The 20,045-nt window shown below is 43.7% G+C and overlaps 1 protein-coding gene across 1 annotated transcript in view; it reads left to right on the top strand.

Moving 5' to 3' along the window:
* The window catches only part of LOC145395053 (roundabout homolog 1-like), a 138,674-nt gene that overhangs the window by 79,720 nt on the left and 38,909 nt on the right, over window positions 1-20,045 (top strand). Inside the window, exons 5-9 of the mRNA XM_080268809.1 lie at window positions 6,627-6,757; window positions 7,141-7,407; window positions 9,503-9,666; window positions 9,853-10,258; window positions 13,031-13,572. Of these exons, the coding sequence (XP_080124935.1) occupies window positions 6,627-6,757; window positions 7,141-7,407; window positions 9,503-9,666; window positions 9,853-10,258; window positions 13,031-13,572 (1,510 nt within the window). The remainder of the gene's footprint in view (window positions 1-6,626; window positions 6,758-7,140; window positions 7,408-9,502; window positions 9,667-9,852; window positions 10,259-13,030; window positions 13,573-20,045) is intronic.

Genomic DNA, 20,045 nt, shown 5'->3' on the forward strand with positions numbered 1-20,045 from the left:
TCATTACCCACTGTTTACTTAGTCCCGATATAATCCATCATTATGGAGCAATATCTGTGCTGCTTCTGTGTCTTGAGTTACTGAAATTGATAAACCTTACCGAGGTGTCGATCATGAGTGTTTCGAAAGTCAGTGTGGTTTTAATACCCTTAACCGAGGTGCAGGTATGAAGATATCCACCAGTATCATATTTTTTTCTTGAATTTTTTGTTTCCGGAGTATATGGTCACTCTGTAATTGGAAATAAATATTGCAAAAATCTGTGTTTTACATGGGTCGTCAGTACTAAAGGAGTATCGTGTAAACAGGGATGTTGGAACCGTAGAATAATGAATAAAGCTAGGGAAAACGAAGGAGATGAGAGCTCGGAAATAACATGAAAAAAGAAGGAAGGGAGAGGGTTGGGATAGAAGAAGGAGGAGGGGTTACTAGTTGGGGGAAGAACAGCTGTAGAGAGGGGGGGAGAGATTGGTTGGGGGGGCAGAGGGAGGGGTAGGGGAGACCAGAAGGGAATTAGCACCGAGAGTATGGTATGATTTCATACGGCATTTCATACCGTCAGTTTATTGCATTCTGCATTTCAGATGATTATTACATACATTACATAGAGAATATTGTGTTCCAAGCATGCCTCCGAATTAAAAAAAAAAAAACAGCGAAATGCGCGCTTCCGCCGCCGGACCCCCCACCCCACTACGGAGCCGCAGCCCCACCCCCACCCCAGGAGGACACCACAGTGGGTCAGGTGAGCGCGACGCTGGCCCAGAGCGAGACTGGCTCAGGTGCGCCCCGACCTTGTGTCCCTCTTCCCCTCAACCTGCCCAACCACGACGTCGCAGGGATGTGAGACTACTTCTCGGCCGGACCAGCCCTCGTCAGGATCGGGGTGGGACTGCTGCAGATTCAGTCCCAGACAGCACCGCAATAACGGCCACAGAACGTACTGGGGAGGGAACCGCCACTGTACCTCCTTCAGCTGTTTTCCCCTGCAGCACCGCGACGACGGCCACTGTACGCATCGGGGAAGGAACGGCCACTGTACATCCTTCTGCTGCAACCACATCTGGAGCCCGCCTCAGTGTGACAGCCACTGTATGCACACCAACAGGCAAAAGTAGGAGTGGAACCGCGACGACAGCCACTGTACGTGTCGGGAAGGGAACGGCCACTGTCCGTCCCTCATCCACCTCCTCCTCCTCCTACGGGAGTAGCACTGTGGTAACGGCCACAGGACGTACCGGGGAGGGAATGGCCACTGTCTGTCCTTCTGCTACTTCCCGGCAGGCAGGCAGACCCGCAGAGACAGCCACTCTACGCGCCTGGGAGGGAATGGCCACTGTACGTCCCCCATCTGCCTCTTCCTCCTTCGGGAGCAACACCGCGGCGACGGCCACTGTACGTCCTTCTACTGCTATCCCAAGGGACTGTGGAACCGCGATGACGGCCACTGTACGCGTTGGGGAAGGGATGGCCACTGTATGCCCTTTGTCCACAGTCCCGAGGGTTCTCCCGGAGGAGAAGGTCCCTTGTGCGGCCCACTCTCCACCCGGCAGCCGCGCGGGATGCCCCTCTGTCCCTCCCTCTAGGTGTGGTTCCCCGGAGGTGTTGCTGTTCCAGGAGTGGGGGCAAGGCCCAGTCACTGAAGTCGGGATCCACGCCCTCCAGCCTGCCCCTGGACGACGCCGGGTCCTGATGGATGCCCCACGGACGAGGTGCCGCAGCCATCCCCTGACGGCGCCCCAACCTAGAGGTGACCACAGTCCCAGGCCTCCCAGGGTCAGTCCTCGGACCCCAGGGCGGGACCGCCCTGGCCCCACTCACCATCTGCCCCTCCACCTGGAGTAAGAAGCAGCAGGCCCGACTCCTGACGTTGTTTGGCCCCAGTCCCGAGGGCCCCTCACCAGGTCGAGGACCTGACAAGAGAGGGTCTCCCTGCACCCCATACCAGAAACGCACCCGTAGCAGTCCCGTGCCTACTGCAGGAGAGCTCACCTGTAGGGCTCCCTCTGACTTCCGGGCGCCACCTTGACTAAGCCCAGACATCGGCAGGCGCAGTGACGACACAGTAAGATCCCAGTGTCGTGTTAGAGATTTAGCAGTGACAGTGCCCTTGTGTTCTAAAGACAGTGAGACAGGAACACCACCAGTAAAGTGTTTCTAAGCTAATGTACTCGGTGTGCTGTGTCAGTGCCTAAGTTCCCAGGACTAGAGCAATGTACAAGTGTGTGGCGATACCTAAGTGCAACAGACCAGTGTACTACACAATGTCTGAGGAGACAGACTGTATGAACAGTGTCACCATACCTATGTAATATTCTCTTGTACAATAACTCAGGTGTAATCACAGTGTCTGTGTGACATGATGTTTTATTGTTAACTATCCTGTCACTATACCTGTTCCACATCTAGTGCACCATTGTTTGTATACTGTAAGGGAAATTGGATTAAGGCAATATATGTGTTAAGGTGTCTTGCCGAGTTTTTATGCCCTGTTCCTTTGTAAGTGTTCTATTTCCGATCTAGAAAGAGGACCCTACTCAGTCGCTGGTGTCTTTAGGACGAGAAGTCGACCTAAAAATATCCAGCATGACACTTAGGCCATTAAAATGCATATCTGTCAACTCTTCTCCATACAGTACTGCCAGTCACTCAGGCTCATTTAATTCCTGCTGGCCTAACGCTAATTTATGTCTCTGACTGTACAAAAAGTCGATATATTCAGTACTATGGTCAAGTACTGGATCCTACATCTAAATGTTTTGTCTGAACACACCCCAGTAATGAGGATACCCTGGATGTGTTGTATTGTGGATACTAATATCCAATCACTTCCATTACCTTAAATAGCGAAATAGCGATCAGTAACTCTAAAAACCCAGGATCTTAGGAACCCATCAAACTTTTCAGAATACTGTGTCAGTTTCATAATTATCTGATCAAATGTGGAGAGATATTCCTGCCCACAACAGTTCAAATATGACCCAATGGTGAGTTAAACTAGACATGGTGCAGTCCTATTAAAACAATGGCTGTACCAAGATAAATGGATCTCACAGTCTTTCTGGACCACGGACAATGTCAGTGTCACCACAAGGAGGTAAGCAGTCGAATCTGAAAATTTGCTTGGTTTAAACAATTGTAGCGAGGCCAGAAGTCACGATATTTCCCCGCTGTTTTCTGCATCATTAAAAAAATGATAGCAGGTGAAATTTGCTAAGAAATGTTTCTTTTAAACCTTCACTTATATTATCAGTGACCATATCTATGCTGTAATCACTAATATAAAGAGGCACCGGTGGAAGGCGACCTCTTGTAGCTGAAAGTGTTGTCGGTCGATATGATTCTTTACTTAAGTTATTTAAAAAAGGGAAGCATTGCTTATTATAGAGTTCAGTTGTGGAAATAATCATTACTTTCATTTGGGTTTAGCAATGTAGTAAATGAATGGGATGCTTCCTGAAACATTATGGCTGATGACTATCAATACAGTACCTAAACAGATTTTGATTTCGTATTCTATTTCATTGATAGAGTGCATAATAAGTTACAAATGGATTTTTTTTAACACTGCAAACCTGCTGACAAAGGCACTATGATCATTTTTTCTTTTTTCAATTCAACTGCAGGTAGAGAGCGCTGAGTCCACCATCCTCACTATTGATGTGATGATGGATAATAAAGGTTTTATTAAAGATATCATCAGAACCAGGATTCATGAAGGAGATAGCCTGAATCATATTCACAAAACATTTGTCTACAGTAAACTGTCTTGTAACGCTACCAGACCCTCCCTTATGATAAATAGTCATAGTACTTGATGAACAGTTGTTCTTTTTGTGCGGCCCCAGAGTTTCTGATTGACCAGACCTATCAGCCTCACGGAATCAACCGTCCCTGCATGATGTCCCATCCAGTGAACCAGTGTTTCGATACGGTTGACAGTGCCTGGCCATAGCAAGACCCAGGGAGTAGTGTGGTGATTTGGTCCCTAGATGCATGCCATATTTGCATCGCTTCACCTAGTTACCAGGGGCACCATAGTAGGCTCCACGTCACTCCGTTATTTGAGTATATAGTTACCACCCGTTGTTATGAATTGCTTCCTGGGTTGCAAGAACTCATATAGCTTGTCACTTAGTGTAGCATCCCCTGAAGTGGAGAGAAATGTGATAAACAGTGACAGGAAGGAGGGGAAAAACAGGAGGAGAGGAGGACAGACACAGAAAAAGAATGGTAGACATGAAGGAAGGTAGAAATAATGAACTAACACCAAGCCTTAGTAGGGCTGTATGGCACTAAGGCTGGCGTTGATGTGGTCTTGGCGTGGAAGTCGTGTAAGGGAGAAAGGGTCGGCGTCAATGGAAAGTCCATAAACAATTCATGTAATGAAACCAAGTGTCTAACCTGATGGGAGTGTACGGAAATTATAGGCCGAAAGACACACAGAAATGTCAAGAAGAGAGGTAGGACAGAAAGGAAGATGACAAAAAGACCCATAATAGACGCCTTTTACGACAAACGAAAAACACTGGGAAGTATTCGTCTTCCCTACCCCTCCTCCAAGGGAGGTAGCAGCTCTTGGTTGCGTCCTCACTAGCGAAGTTTTCCGGCATGGGAGAGCCTGCCAGGACCACTAGAACACGTAAATTCCCCCACAACGACAAGGTGGTTGCCACGGGGGTAAACTTGAAGGAAGAAGTTAGCAGCTCTACATTAGGTGATCGGAAAATGGCCGCCCCTACCTACCACCAGTTGGTGAACCGTGTTAAATATAAACATATCACGATTTTGACCGTTTCCACCATCTTTCTGATAGCTTGGGCGAACTATTATACCTAAACCAACAAATACAGGGGACAAAAATACATATAATTTATATTTGTCATAAGAGTAACTAATGAAACAAAGTGCGGAGGGAATAAAAAGAAAAGCATAGCGTACCTAAGTCAGGATGTCGCTTTTCTATTATCATTATTATTTTTGTTATAATTTACTCTTGTGTAAACTAGTTCATGTCCTTTCACCAGCTTTCAGTAATAAGTTACTCGTATTGCTATAGATGGTTATTATCACTGTGTTTACTTTATGCTATGTATTACCAAGTATTACCTACCCAAGTATTGCAACACTTTTCAAAAACACATTTTGTTAGACTGTTTCTGTGATTTGTATTTCCTTTTGAAACTCAGAAGCTGGTCTTAATAAACAGATCTCTGTATAGCCAGCCAGCTAATAATAGAAAAGCCGTAGCCTACTTTCCTTCTGCTCTCTCCACCCATTTCCTAAAATTCATGTTCGTATCGTATCGTTTATAAAGGCACCAACATGCTAGCATGCGTCGGCCTTGGTCACCTAATGGTAGCTGTCCACGCTACTCGACCTCTGGCAGTCTCCCTATTCAGTCCGTTATCCCCGAGGTCACACTCTATGACCTCGTCCCAGCTCTTTTTTTGGTTTGCCTCGCAACCCTACCCCTGATGTTTGCACTTCTCACCGGCACCCAGTTATCATCCTCTCCACATGCCCAGACTAACTCAGTCTGCCGCTCCTCATCACAGCATCAATCCTCTCAACTCTCCAGTCTTAAACCTAGCTTCCTCCCCGCCAGGCCTCTCAATCAAGGAGGTACTGCACATCCATCTGGTCATTGTCAATTCTGTACGTTTAAGCCTACGAATATCCTCTTCCTTTACAGCCCAGGTCTCAGTAACATACAGCGTTACACTCCTAACACATGCTGCACACAAAGGTCATTTAGCACGGAGGGAGAGCTCTCTCAGTCTCTGAAGAGGCAACAGCTCGCTGAGCTTCCACTAACCACTCCTTAGTGCATTGCAGTAATGGCTGTAGTGACTGATATGACTTGGCATGAAGCATGTCATATCATGCTGGCTCATCATTAATATTCTTACTGGAATTTTACTATAATTTTCCATTTTTACTATTATACACCAACTGAAGATAATAAATATACATGTATGTGTACTTTCATACAAAAGCTATCAGTTCACTTGGTAAGTTTAACTGCATGAAGCACAAATTTATTAAGCTAATTCTTAAGTTATAAAGAAGTACAACCATGGAGTAACCTATACGCACATTCTTAATTTAATGTTGGATGAACTCAGACCTTTCTTCAACTCTGAAGATAAGGTTTACTTAACATTTTCGATCATTGGCTGATAGCTGGAAATATTTTGGGAGCAGGTTTCTGACTGGTAAAAAAGTGGTGTCTCTTAGTACAGTATATACCAGAGGACTTGCCATACCTCAGTCTTACCAGAAGCTTCACGAATATTATACAAACGGGGTCTGGTAAGGTTAGAGTAAATGACTCTAAATATAGTTTTAATATAAGTGTTCCTCTCCCACACCACACACACATACACTCAAAAAAAAAAAAAAAAAAAATCTGGATCAAGTCTCTCCACCAAACAAGAAACAGTAAGTTACCTAAAGTGTGTGTCAGTCGTACAAAATCAGCCTTTAGTGCAACCTGCTGCCCGACACTAACATTGGCATACTGTATTTATCTAGTAGCCTCATGTTACTTGTAGACTAGTGTTATTTGATGTAAGTTGGTGACCTAATGTAGACTAATGAGGCTTGTGTGTGTTGTGGTGCAGGGTGGTGATGCTGGAGGATGGAACACTGGTCATCAAGGAGGTGCTGCAGACGGATGAGGGAGAGTACGTGTGTGTGGCCACCAACCCAGCCGGCACCAGGCACTCACAGCGGGCCATCCTTGACGTCATTGGTTAGTAATCACAATGCACCAAGTGTCTCGTCCAGAATTATTGGTAGTTTTCATAGTTTTCTATAAACACACAAGTCAGAAATACAAGCAACTAATTTCATGGTCCGAGAACTGCAGGTCATATTATTTACTCTGGATTTGCCCATCAGTAGCTTTGCCATCTCCTTGTAGCCACATTCTGGCCATGTTAAGAGGAACCAGCCTTACTATGTACATTACCCTTGTAACTGTCCCTCCCCAGTTGCCCCCTTCTATGTATGTTTATTCGGAATCATAATTACTACGTTTGACACTTTGTAACTCTCTGTCCCTCGTCAGGTACTCCGTTCTGTGTTTATTAGTGAGGCACCATAATTACCCTTTGTAACTCTGTCCCTCCCCAGTTGCCCCTTTCTGGGTGAAGGCGCCCCGTGATGTGGTGGGGGTGATGGGGGACGAGGCGGAGCTCAGCTGCCGTGCTGGAGGGGAGCCGCCCCCCATGGTGACCTGGCAGCGGGTAGGGGGCCGCATGCCGACGGGACGGGCAAAGGTGGTGCGGGGGCGTGGCCTGGTGGTGGCTCCCCTCAGGGCCGTGGATGCCGGTGTCTACCTCTGCAGCGCCGCCAACAAGGCCGCCACCATCACAGCCAACGCCACCCTCACAGTCCTCAGTGAGTCATTTGCTGCCCCAGCCATGACAACCAACCTTAGCTGCCATTTGCTGCCTTAGCTGATACTAAAGCCTATGTATTGATCTGAATATAAAAAAGTAGACTGACCTACCATGTGGTGTCCCGGTCATGGGAACCAATCTGAGGCCGACATTTCCTGACCCAACTTAATTTGCAATGTACTGCCTTAGCTAAGACTGCTATGTGCTACCCTATTCATTGCAGCCAAGCTAAAGTTATGTGTTTACCTAACTGGGCTGCCAAGGACTGACCTTTGACAAACAAGCTGAAGTTAATTACAAGCACTGTCAGGGCTAGGCACATGTTATATCAGCTAAGACATTATGATTAGTACAGTACGTGCTAGATTTTATTGATGCTGTTCAGAGATGAAGGTATTACTAACTACAGTAACAAGATGAAAATTTTTTAAATATTTATGGATGTCTGTCGTCAATCAGTCTATCTGTTATATTTCTCAGTCTTCAGACATCATTATCAGTAAAAGGGTGAAATATATGGGGTATGTTTAAGTCGCAGCTAAATAATTCTAAACCTGATCAGTGGGAAAGGTATCCCTAAGATGACTGAAGTTGTCACGTGACACCCATCATAAAATTATTACGTAACTGAACTGATAGGGCTGCATAATACCTGGAAAGAATTTTAACCTTTCTCAGATAGATTTCTTTCAGCTGAAGAAAAAAAAAATCTGTTTTTTGCCAAAATAGTGTAACTGTGGTTTCCTCAACTACTAAAAAGTTTTAGTAATAAGCCTCGTCTACTGTATATGTGTCGGTAAAAACTTATGAAACAGCCCAGTCGTAATACAAAGAAAGATTTATTGTGGTGTAACAAAGGAGAGAAGATACTGAAGCATTTGAGTAGGCCAGAAAAACTGTAAAGCCACAACGACGCAAAGTATTGCAAAAATCGGCCGTATGGCACAAAAGCTGTTGCGGGCGTAACTCATGTTTAAGGAGCAGTAGGAGTAAATGTCTAACTGATAAAGTATGCACCACATTTAGACGTAATATACTTTAGTGGAGGTCAGTAGTGTAGTATGTGATATCAAATGACCTATGGAGCCTTTAAATTTATGTGGGGATTAGTAATACGGAAAAAGAATGGCATCTAGCTTTCTGGGACCACAACGACATGTGTATGTTATGTGCGCGTAAGTAGTACTCTTGACAAGGAGGAAAAAATAACTTTTTTGAGACATCAGTCAAAAAGTCAAAAGTAGATTGACGATCGTAAGACAGGGTGCTGAATAGTGTTATGGATGAAGGTGAGGATTATCATTATATTTCTAAGTACTGATTGAGGTAATTAATTACTGTATGTCAGTCTGCATTCATTAATGAAGTAGGTTATCAACGTATCTTTGTTATAACCTTCCTAGTGAACCCCAGTGATAAACAATAATCGCGTCAACTATGGTCGACTCCCGGATAAACGAGTTGAAAATAGGCTATTTATAATGTGCAGATAAGGATGTATTTACTGTGGCAATGGAAAGACATTTCTGAAGAAAGCTTGGTTCTTTGCTTATGAACAATGGATTCACTGTTTTACATGCAGCATCTTGAACTGGCTCATGGTTCGTTCTAATAAGCGAATAAACCTATAATAGCCAGCAGATATAACGATATATTTGTCCTACATAACTTTTGGGTAGGAAAGCGTCCTATATATTTCATTGCAGCTACTGCCAAATAATTTTATTAAGCTTGAGAAAGTCCTTGGGTAATGAATGGGTTAGATACACACTCCATCTAGCAATCAACTGTGAGAGATCCTTACAAAGATATGTAGAATAACAAAAGTAAAACATATGACGTAATACCACAACTGAAGCACAAGCTATAGGATGGCTCTTAAGTTACATTAGCAGTAAGTCTCTTTATGGCATGCATCCATGTTTAAGAGTATGTAACAAGGTAATTCCACTGACACAATTATTTTTTCATGTGCTAATGTCATCCTGTGTTTATTCTTGCGGAGTATTAATTATTTACTTATTACATACTTGGCTACTTCTGCACCATTCAGTTTGTGGCATTGCAAAATTACTTCATCTCTCCACCTGCAGCTGCCCCACGCATGGTGGAAGTGCCCGGTGATATAGAGGTGGAAGAAGGGAGGCGCCTGTCCTTTCGCTGTGCTGTTGAGGGGTACCCAGACCCCTTGGCTTACTGGACAAAGGAGGGCTCCCAAGCACTCTTACCAGCAGTTGTCAAGCCCAAGGATATGTTTGTGGGCGGCCAAAGTGGGTATTTGGCAGGACTGAAAGGAAGCTTGAGTAGGAATAACATATTTGCTGATGGGCACGACGAGTACTCAGGTGAACCTGATAGTTCTGCAGACGCCAGTCTGGATACAAAGCAAGCTCAATATGAAGTGTCGAGGATCCATCAAGATTTAAGTTTGGGACAGCAAGAGTTAACCCGATTGGAAGTACTGGACGGAGGTTTAGGCGTTGTACAAGCAATTTATGAGATCAGGAATGTCAGTCGCGAGCACTCTGGCCTCTACGTCTGTGGTGGCGTCAACAGTGCTGGCGGGGTTATGACTCGCCTCAGTGTGCACGTCCGTCCCGCCCATATGTTCCCTCCGCCCATTATCGCCATTCCGCCCATAAACCAGACGCTTCCTTTGGGCGGTAGAGCTGCCCTGAGGTGCAAGGTGTGGCCGGGAGCAAACGCAGAATCTGTAGCGAGCTGGACAGAAGCGAGTGAGAGCTGGAATTACAACACAGAGGCGACGGTGACCTGGAGTCTTAATGGGAAGCAGCTCAAAACTTCCATACGGCGTCAGGTTCTTCCAGACAACACATTGGCCATATCAGGTGAGCAACATTTTAGTTGGTGCTACTGTATATAGCTTGACATTAGAAGACTACCTCAAGGGCTGCTATTCAGAAATTTCGTAAATGTAGCAAGTAATGTGGGGTGCCATCTCAGGGATTGTAGTGTTGCATGCAAGAGGGGGAAGGACCTCACTTGGCACATGACTCATAGTGACCGCAAATACATATGACTATGAAATCTATTTTTTAGCTGTTGTCCTGTTGCATGAAGCACAATCAGATGTTTCCAGTCAGTGACGAGCAGTAAGTTTTGGCTGACGAAAAAGAAACAGTAGACTGAAAACTAAGGTTTATAGGCAACACGAGAGTCATGTAAATGCTCACTGTATATGAAAACTTTCTGTACACGGAGATCGCAGTACATCACAACAAAGTAGCCTGAAGAGGTGTGCTGAAGGAAGGAGAGAGGGTAAAGGTCAGCGAAGGCATTCTACATTTTTGAACTAGTGCATGCAGGGTTTAATGTGAGGATGTAAGAATAAAACTGTGGGTGGTTAATAACGTTGTCATCATTTTAATCCCTTCAGTCCAATGACGTATTTTTCAATTCTTTCTAGACAAGTCGGTTAAGCTTTAACTGACTTTTCTAAATGAATAGAAGTTAGATAGCCTACCTGTACAGCTTTCATTTACCCTTAGAATATCAATAAATCACATCAAGGAATTCAACAGGTTAATTGTTTCAACGTTCATTCCCACTTAAGACTTGTTTCCATCCATCCATCCATCATCCAATCCTGTGTCGCCCCATGAGGAGCGTAGAAGCCAGGGGCTAGGCAAGTTGGTCCTGACAATTATTAAGATGAGAGTGACCAACCTCACTCATCCCTGAGTGGCATTACGAGAGCAGTGAACCCCAACCATCCCTTGGATATAAACCTTCACCGGCTCAATCCGATTAGAGCGCTATAGTTACCCACTAAACCAGGCGCCATAAGTTGGTTATATGGTTACCATCCAGCGTAGCAAATGGTTTCCTGGTGTACAGGAAACCATTTGGTTTGTCACTCAGTGTAGAGTCACCCATAGGCAGAAGGAACAGGAAAGAATGAAGGAAAGACAAAAGAAGGAATGTAAAGTCACTCGTAGGCAGAAGGACGGGAAAGAATGAAGTAAAGAAAGACAGAAGAGGACGGAAGGAAAAAAGGAGAGGAAAGGACAGACACCCAAGAGCATCACTACATCGAGTGAGTGGATGGTGAGCGCCCCCACCTACCACAAAGACTTGTTTCCGTCTCTGATAAACATCTTTTTTCGGGTTATATCGGTCCATGCAGTTTTTTGTGTATTAAACCACTTCCCCTCAAACACACAGAACTGCTTTCCGCTTAGCTGCCCCTCACCCTCCTACATTAACACTGTTTGAACGAGGGATGGCAGAGTCACCACTAGCGTAAAAGCACTAGACTGTGGTAATATTTGCTTTCTGACAATGAATATACTTTTATCATATCATTCGTGATATGTGTACAGACGATTTTACTTAACTAAAGGAAGGCTATTTGTATTCGAAATGAAAACGATCATCATCATCATCATTATTTTAAGGTATAACGTTTTTTTCATTTTTTTTTTAATGTAGTATACGTTAGACATCAGCTGATAAGAGTCCTAAACTCTGGTCTGTTCTGCACCAGCTGTCCAGTAATACCTCTAGATCTAAGGCAGCTCTCACCACCTCCTCCTATGTTTTCCATGTTCTGCCCCTCCATCAACAATCCTCTACCTCTGTACTTCTGCACTTCGTCATCCATCACCTTGTCCATTCTCTAACCCTGTCCACAACAGCTAAGTCTCGTTCTTTGTTTCCTTCTTGATGTTTTCTACTCCCACTTGTCTTCTCAGAGGATGTCCCGTCATCCGTCTTTACTTCACATAGGCCTACCCATCGGAATCATTCTCATGTCATTTCGTTCCAGTCTCATTATGTCCTCTGTTACACCCCATGATTTTCTGTCTAATAAAACGGCATTCATAACACAGGTACCAAAGGATCAGACATAATAGCCTTAATTAGCCCCTTCACTACTATGGCTTTCTTCAATGCTTACTTAATTGCCTGTGCCAGGAAGATCACTATAATAAGGATGTCATCGTTGTGAGGGAGTTAACCCCTTCCACGACCTGACACATGCTTCCTAACTACAGCTAAGTAAATAATTCTTACACCTACTCCTATTACTTACGTAAAAGCAAAGTGTTTCTGTTTAAAACAATTCACTGATATTCATAAGGAGACTGCAATATGGGAAATGCCAGATTACCCCCCCCCACACACACACACATATTTCTCTCTCGCTCTCTCTCTCTCTCTCTGACAATTTCATTCACAAATTATGTGAGTAAAAGCTGTCTTGAGCACTGATATTACAGTTCTTAATACCTTTAGTACAGTAACACCAAATATATCTGCGTAAGGAGAAAGAACTTTGGCTGAATTTTCACGTACATTAAGTATATGGTTAGGAAAACTGGATTTGCATAACATTTTAAAATTATTCTTTGCTGTTCCTTCTGCATTCGTGAAAATGATGCACCCTACAGTACTTACCTCCTGCACCTCCAGCTTCTCACTGCCATCCTTGATTCACAACCTTGCTATATTATGCAGCCTTTGACTAATAACGACCAGCACTCTCACTAACCCAGGTTTCCTCTAGCTGCATGTCTTCCCCTCCCTTGCTGATAGTACTGCAAGCCTCTTTGCTAACCCAGCCTCCCCATACCCACTAATCACACCCTTACTGGCAGAGCTGCAGGCTGAGGACGAGGGCCACTATGTGTGTTCAGTGTCGTCCTCAAGAGGTGTGACTTCAGCAGCGGCCTCACTGACTGTGGCACCCCCTGACGCCACTGGTGTGGTGTTCTCCCGAGCTCTGGCCCCTGCCATCACCGCCCCACAGCCCCCTGTAGCCCCAAGGGTGCGCGCAGCCAATGACACGGCAGCAGTGATTGAGTGGGCACCACCCACTCAGCAGGGGGCGTCCCCTGTCAGCAGCTACAGCTTGGAGTACTACAGCAGCAGTGGCGGTGGTTGGCGACTGGCGGCTCGCACGGCCTCCACCGCCATGACACTATCGCCATTGGATCCTGCCCACACCTACGGCATCACAGTGCGCGCCCACAACGCCCACGGAGTGTCGCCGCCTTCACGGGTGGCGCCGGTGACGCTGAGTGGGTGGGGGGATGGTATCAGGGCAGAGGAGGCGGTGACGGAGGCGCTGGCGGCAACCCATGTGGTCCTGCAACAGGCAACACCAACACCAAGTGCCGCAGCAAAGATAACGTGGCAGGTGAGTCAGGGTGAGGCAGCACAAAGCAGGCAGGGTAAGACACCTACAATTGCTAGGATGTCATGAGATAAGGTGGATGAAACAAGGTTAAACCTCATTATACTCTTTTTACTTCAACTAGGCCTGAAATTTCTCTCTCTCTCAATCTAGAATGTTGAAATTTAACAACAGATTAACACGAGTATGATGCAAGTCCCGAATAATTGCAAAGGAAAGAATGTATTGCCGTATTATTGTCTTTTTCCGAAACTGAACTGCGTGAAATGAAAGCTGCAAGGGACGAAAATCTTGACCAAGTTAAAGTAATAAGGGTATAGTTGGGTAAAAGAATCATCATCATCATCATCATCATCATCATCATCATCCGAACCTCCTTTCCCACCATAGGGCAGGGTGAGGAGTAGCAATGTCCAGACAGCCCAAATTTGCCCTATCCAATAGACCACGCTTCCATTCACTCATCATTCAAACCCCAGGAATCCTGGCTTTATCGGATACGCCAGAAACATTCATCACGCTCTGTAGCATCACATAATCGTATCCAATAGTGTTAATCCAGACGCTGCCATGTTAAAAAGGGGTGCCAAAATCCCTGATCATGCACTTCTCCTCACAACATTCATCCAGCCAGCTCGATCTCCTGTCAGTTCCCTAGTATCACCGACTTCCAAACCTCTCTTCCTCACACATTTATCCACCATATCTCTCCACCTTCTCCTTGGCCTACCTCGCCTCCTTCCTCCTTCGAATTCGCTCAGGTATACCTTTTTCACCACTCTATTGTTATCCAGTCTCTCCACATGACCATACCATCTCAGTACACTCTCATCGATTCTGGTGTCCACTGACTTCCTCACTCCTCTTCTTTCACGAATCACATTATTTTGTATCCTATCCACCCTCTGTACTCCACATACATTCCTCAGCAGTCCCGTCTCCACTGCTCTTACTCTTGACTTTTCATTTTCATGCCACACCATAGTCTCACATCCACATGTTAAAGTTGGCACTAACATTCCCTCATGTAAACCTCGTGCAACTGTAACACTCAAGCCTCTGTTTCTTATCAAGGCCTTAATTGCACTAGCTACTTTTCTTCCTTGTGTCACTCTACTTTCAACTTCTTATGCACATTTTTCTATCTTTTCTGTCACTGTACCCAGGCATTTGAACTCTCTCACCAAATTCCAGTCTCTCTCCATTCACTGTTACATCGCACTGGGAGTCCCCTTCTCTCTCAGTAACCATCACTTTACTCTTCTCTACATTTACTCTCAAGGCACGACGCTCACAGACATCAGCCAAACTCTGCACTAGCCTACCAAGTTCCTGTCCAGTACTTGCAAGCAGTACTGCATCATCAGCATGCAACAAATTTGAGATATTCCATCCATCACCATTCATTACCAATTCCATCCCTCTCTCCATTACTCGTGTTTTTACTTCTCTCATCACCCCATCCATATATATATATATATATATATATATATATATATATATATATATATATATATAGAACAACCATGGGGACATCACACAGCCTTGTTGCACGACCACACCGATCGTGAACCATTCACTTAGATGCCCATTAACCCTCACACATGCTGCACTACCATCATAAAAACTCTTGACGGCACCTAACACCTTACCCTCTAAACCGTACATGCGCAAAACTCTCCACAGTCCTTCTCTGTCCACCTTGTCATATGCTTTTTCCAGATTCATGAATGCCATAAACACCTTATAGTCCTTCTCACAAACCTTCTCTACTGCAAATATTTGGTTCACACATCCTCTGCCACTCCTAAAGCCACCCTGTTCGTCACTCACTAGGATTTCTGATATCTCTCTTATTCTCTCTATAATAATTTGTCCATATATCTTCCCTACCACACTTAATAAACTTGTGCCACGATAATTCTTGCACTGACTTCGCTCACCTTTATTTTTGTACAGGGGTACAATCACATCCTTCTTCCACTCTGCAGGCACAGTTTCACTCATCCATGCCTTCTTGCATATCTCCAACAAGCACTTCATTCCACTCCCTGCACAACACCTGAGCATCTCTGCAACACCTCATCAACCCCAGCTGCTTTCCCATTTTTCAGCCGTTTCACAGCACTCTGCACCTGTGCGAGTGTCACATCTCCTGGTACTGCATTCCTTCTCTGCACACCCCCAAAACCAAGTAACAATTTAACGAGTGATGGCAGAAAGTGTCCATTAAAAAAGCATTATGGGCTTATTTCTGTATAGACTGTGACGCGTACGGTGACTCAGAAGTTGAAAAGCTTGAAAGATATGTGCACAGATACTTAGCTAATATTTTTTGCCACTCTGTTAATAATTTCCCAGCTTTTGTGCTTTGCTGTTCCTTAATATGTATACCTCCCAACCCATGTATTTAGGAAAGGGGGCTACTGATGAAAATGACGGTGAGATGGAATCCTTGCATGACTATAAGCGTCAAAGAAAGCTCTCATACTGTCACCCACTTACTGTGTGGAATATGAGTACTGAAAATTCCTTATAGATGTAGGTGATAGGTATTCGCGTATATCACGAAAAAGAACGTTATTAAGAAATACATTTACTTAGTCCTGCTAGTACATCGTCATCATTACCATCATCCTACCTCTTTCCCAGCAACAGATGCGGTGAGGTATAATCCAAAAAGCGAGGAAAATGAAACAAATGTATGTAAGAGAGCTTCTATGCAGCATGCCCTAGGAAATGAGCCACACATTCATTCATCATTCAAGCCCAAGAAATCCTGACTGTCTCCCAGGCACAGCTCTCCCCATACATGCACATCATAATTACCTATAAGACCGAGTCATTCCGACGACTGTCAAGCAAAAAAGGGTCTATCAAGACCTGTCATGCACTCCACCGTACACAATTTATCCATCCAGCTTGATCACTTGACAGTTTCCTAGCCTTATCAATTTCTTTATCTCGATTTCTCACACATTCACTTTTCGTATCTATCCACTTGCTGCTTGGCGTATCAAGCCTCCTTCCACCTTCTTTAGCACATTACCCCTCCACCCCCCCAACAGATAAAACATACCTGACATGTACACATAACCACATATACCACGTCATAAGTATGCCAGCAAGCAAAGCGGCCAGGCCATAGGGTAACTGAATTGAAAGTTCCCAAACCATTAACTAATTCAAGACTGTCTTAACAACTCTAGCTCACCTCGTTAGGACCGGTAAGGGGTGAAGTTGGAGCAGACAGTTGAGGAAGCGTGCGATTTAGGGAGGAAATGAATAGTTAAGTCAGAGTTCTTACGGGCTGATTTGATGACAGCTGTTGTTCGCATTTGGAGACGGTATTGTGTTTATTGGCCAGGGGGTCGATACTCGAAACATTACGTATTTTACAAGCTCGAATGCATTGTAACTGACCAGCTGTACTGAATTTCCAGTTTTATGATAATCATGTTTGCAATTTATATCCAAAGTAGTTGTTCCCTAGGCAGTCTGGCCGAACAGCCCCACTATATCCAAAGTATACTGTATTTAAATAACTGCATATCCTTACCACCGGCGCCAACGCTGTTGCTCATTCATAGTAACGATCTCTTGTCTGTCTTCCATAATTCCATTCACTCATATGCAGATATTTCAACGCTTCACAGTTCCTTTACACTAAACCACCCATTCACAGAGTTTGATATCTCAAACTCCCAACACAGCACAGTAATCTCCATAAATAAAGACTTATTTAAGATCACCGAATGGGGACAGAATAACTGTCCTATTTAATGTTAGGAAAACCAAATATATCAAAAATACTGATTGGCAGGTACTGATTCTTTTATTACCTTCAGTGCAACCAATATTCCTATTTCTAAAAGTATTGAAGTTCTCGCTGTTTCGCTTAACAGTACCCTCATTTGGATCTCTCACGGAACATCACTTGCGAAAACCTCCTTAAAGGAATTTGGATTATTGTACCGAATATGGAACTTCTTCACTGACGAGCAGTTAGCTATAATGTACAAGTGTCATGTGCGCTTTCAGCTGGCATATTGCTTATCCTTGTGGAGTGGATGTGGAGAGGTTGCAGTAAAACAATCGGACACAATTCAGAACAAAGCTATAAGAATGATTAAGAACCCAGCAATTACAAATGAAGAACCTCCCCTACAGGTAAGGCGAAATGTTGCCTCCCTTGCATTATTTAACAGATAAGAATGTTGCGTCGACTGTCTGACCTCCCCACGCCTTCCCTCTTGGCACAGGGACATCTGGTAGCGTTCATGATCGGACTGTCACGTTACCATATTGCACGACCTCTGCCTATGAGAATTATTCCTTTACTCTCAGAACTGCTTTTTGGAACCCGTTTCCCCAGATTAGTTTCCCCCAAAACTTCAACCTACACCAAATCAAGTCCATCATTTATGAAATTAGGAGACTTGTAATTTGGTGTATATAGGTTTTATTTGTTTTTCCGTCCTTCGCTCATCTTGTGTAAAAAAAAAAAAAAGCCGAACTCGCATCGTACGTGTCAGCTGTCATTCATTCAACCACTTACAGCTGTCTGTGTATTCATGTTCTTCATTGTTGTAAATCTGTGGTCAATAAACATCAGTCTACCCATCTAGTCAGTAAACAGCTATCTATCTGTCTGGTTACCTATCTATCTATCTTTGTCTATCTATCTATCTGTCCTTCTGTCTGTCTATCTCTGTCTGTTTGCCTTTTTACCTATACTGATTTGAGTGGGTTCCAATCTAGCCTATCACAACATAAACGTTGCTACTCAGTTATCATATAAACAAATACCCATCTCAGTAAAAGGTGGACAGAAGACTTGTTGGATCCAGAGAATAGGGGGTCCCGGACTTCAGTGAGAAGGTGAGGCCCGTAATTGATCATTTTTATTTAGTACCAATTTAAATTTACCTACGGTATCAAATCAAGTAATATAGATTTCTATTTTTATTGTTGCAAACCGATTTCAGTCAGTTGTTTAAGTATTTGTATGTACATTTTCGTCAATGAGGAATTTAATTGTGGTAATTCTAATTTCTAAGTAAACATTATCATAATCGTGGCTGAATCATTCTGTTACAAAATCCTTCTATAATATGTAACAAAATCTATTATGTAACAGGAGTATTTAAAAAAAGACTAACACATTTCACAATTATAATACGGTTCTAACCAAACTTTCACCCAAGATTCTCCATGAGTACATTTTAATGTCTAAATTTTCATAATTTTAAGCTGTGCATAAAGCATAGCCATGGATGCACCATTCTTTTGCCTAAGAAATCACAAATCAGTCACAGCTTACAGATAACAAATTCAAGGAAACGAAAAGATATATTACCATCAAAGGCCAAAACTGTAATTCGGAATCATAATAACAACACAAAAAAACATGCTGTGTCACTTTAGCCAAAACAAAACCGTCTATGATACTATCAACATCAATGTTTCTCATGAGTTCACCTTCGATGCTAAGCAGTGCCAGACCTTTCAGTCTCTCTTTACGCGTTGTTGACCTCAGTTTGCTTTTTATAAGGCTTAGTTTACTGAAAGAACGTTCCCTTGCACAGTTTGTGACCATTTGAAAAAAAAAAAGAATAATCATCAGTGAAACAGATACATTAGGAAAACTGTCTTCAGCTGCTTGATCAAACGACAGCTTAGCTTGCAGTGCTAGTGTATGACATCCTTTCAGCATAGCAAAGTGTACAGAGTGAATAATTTCTTGAGGATATATTTCTTCGTCAAGTGCTTGAGGATATTGTTCAGTTAATTTTAATGTTTCATCCCTAATTTCTGTGTCAGTCATTGTGCTTGAGCTTGCCACTACCTTGAAACGATCATAAACAACTCTGTATGCAGCCGATCGATCCTTCGGTGCTACTGTAGGACAGTCAATAATTCTCATTTTTATAGGTCTCGACATGGGAAATTATTCTCCTCCAGGGAGTACACTCTCCTCTGCCTCCTTGCCATATTTCTTCCTCCACCATACACGAGTTTCTTTATAATCTGATCTGCCAGACACAATCTGTGCCATTTTATCAAAGCCATTGAAATCTGGGAACACAGGTTATAATAGAAACTGATTAATTTTGCAGTGTTGCCAACCTAATGATTCTGTTGACTATTTTATTGCTTACTGATGTCTCCAAATAATGTATAGTCTTCATAATTTATTGTTGCCTCGAACTAGTATTCATATATTTAACTATTACTGGAAATAGGTTAAGTTTCAATGAACTGATATTTTGATAAATTTATTTCATAAGGCTGGGGAGGAGGGCAGAGGCGGGGGGCCCAGGGCTATTGTCTCTTTAGTCTCCCTCTGATCCGACCTTGAACAGAAGCTATTATAGTTTTGTCGTACACCAAGTTTAGTTCTTGTGAAGATGTAATGTAAGATGCAGCATATGGCTCCTGTTAAGAAATCATAAACAAAATATTGAAAGAAAAAT

This window comes from Coenobita brevimanus, chromosome 4, assembly GCF_032717465.1.
Source record: "Coenobita brevimanus isolate Jiangsu-jjx chromosome 4, ASM3271746v2, whole genome shotgun sequence".
Classification (NCBI taxonomy): Eukaryota; Metazoa; Arthropoda; class Malacostraca; order Decapoda; family Coenobitidae; genus Coenobita; species Coenobita brevimanus.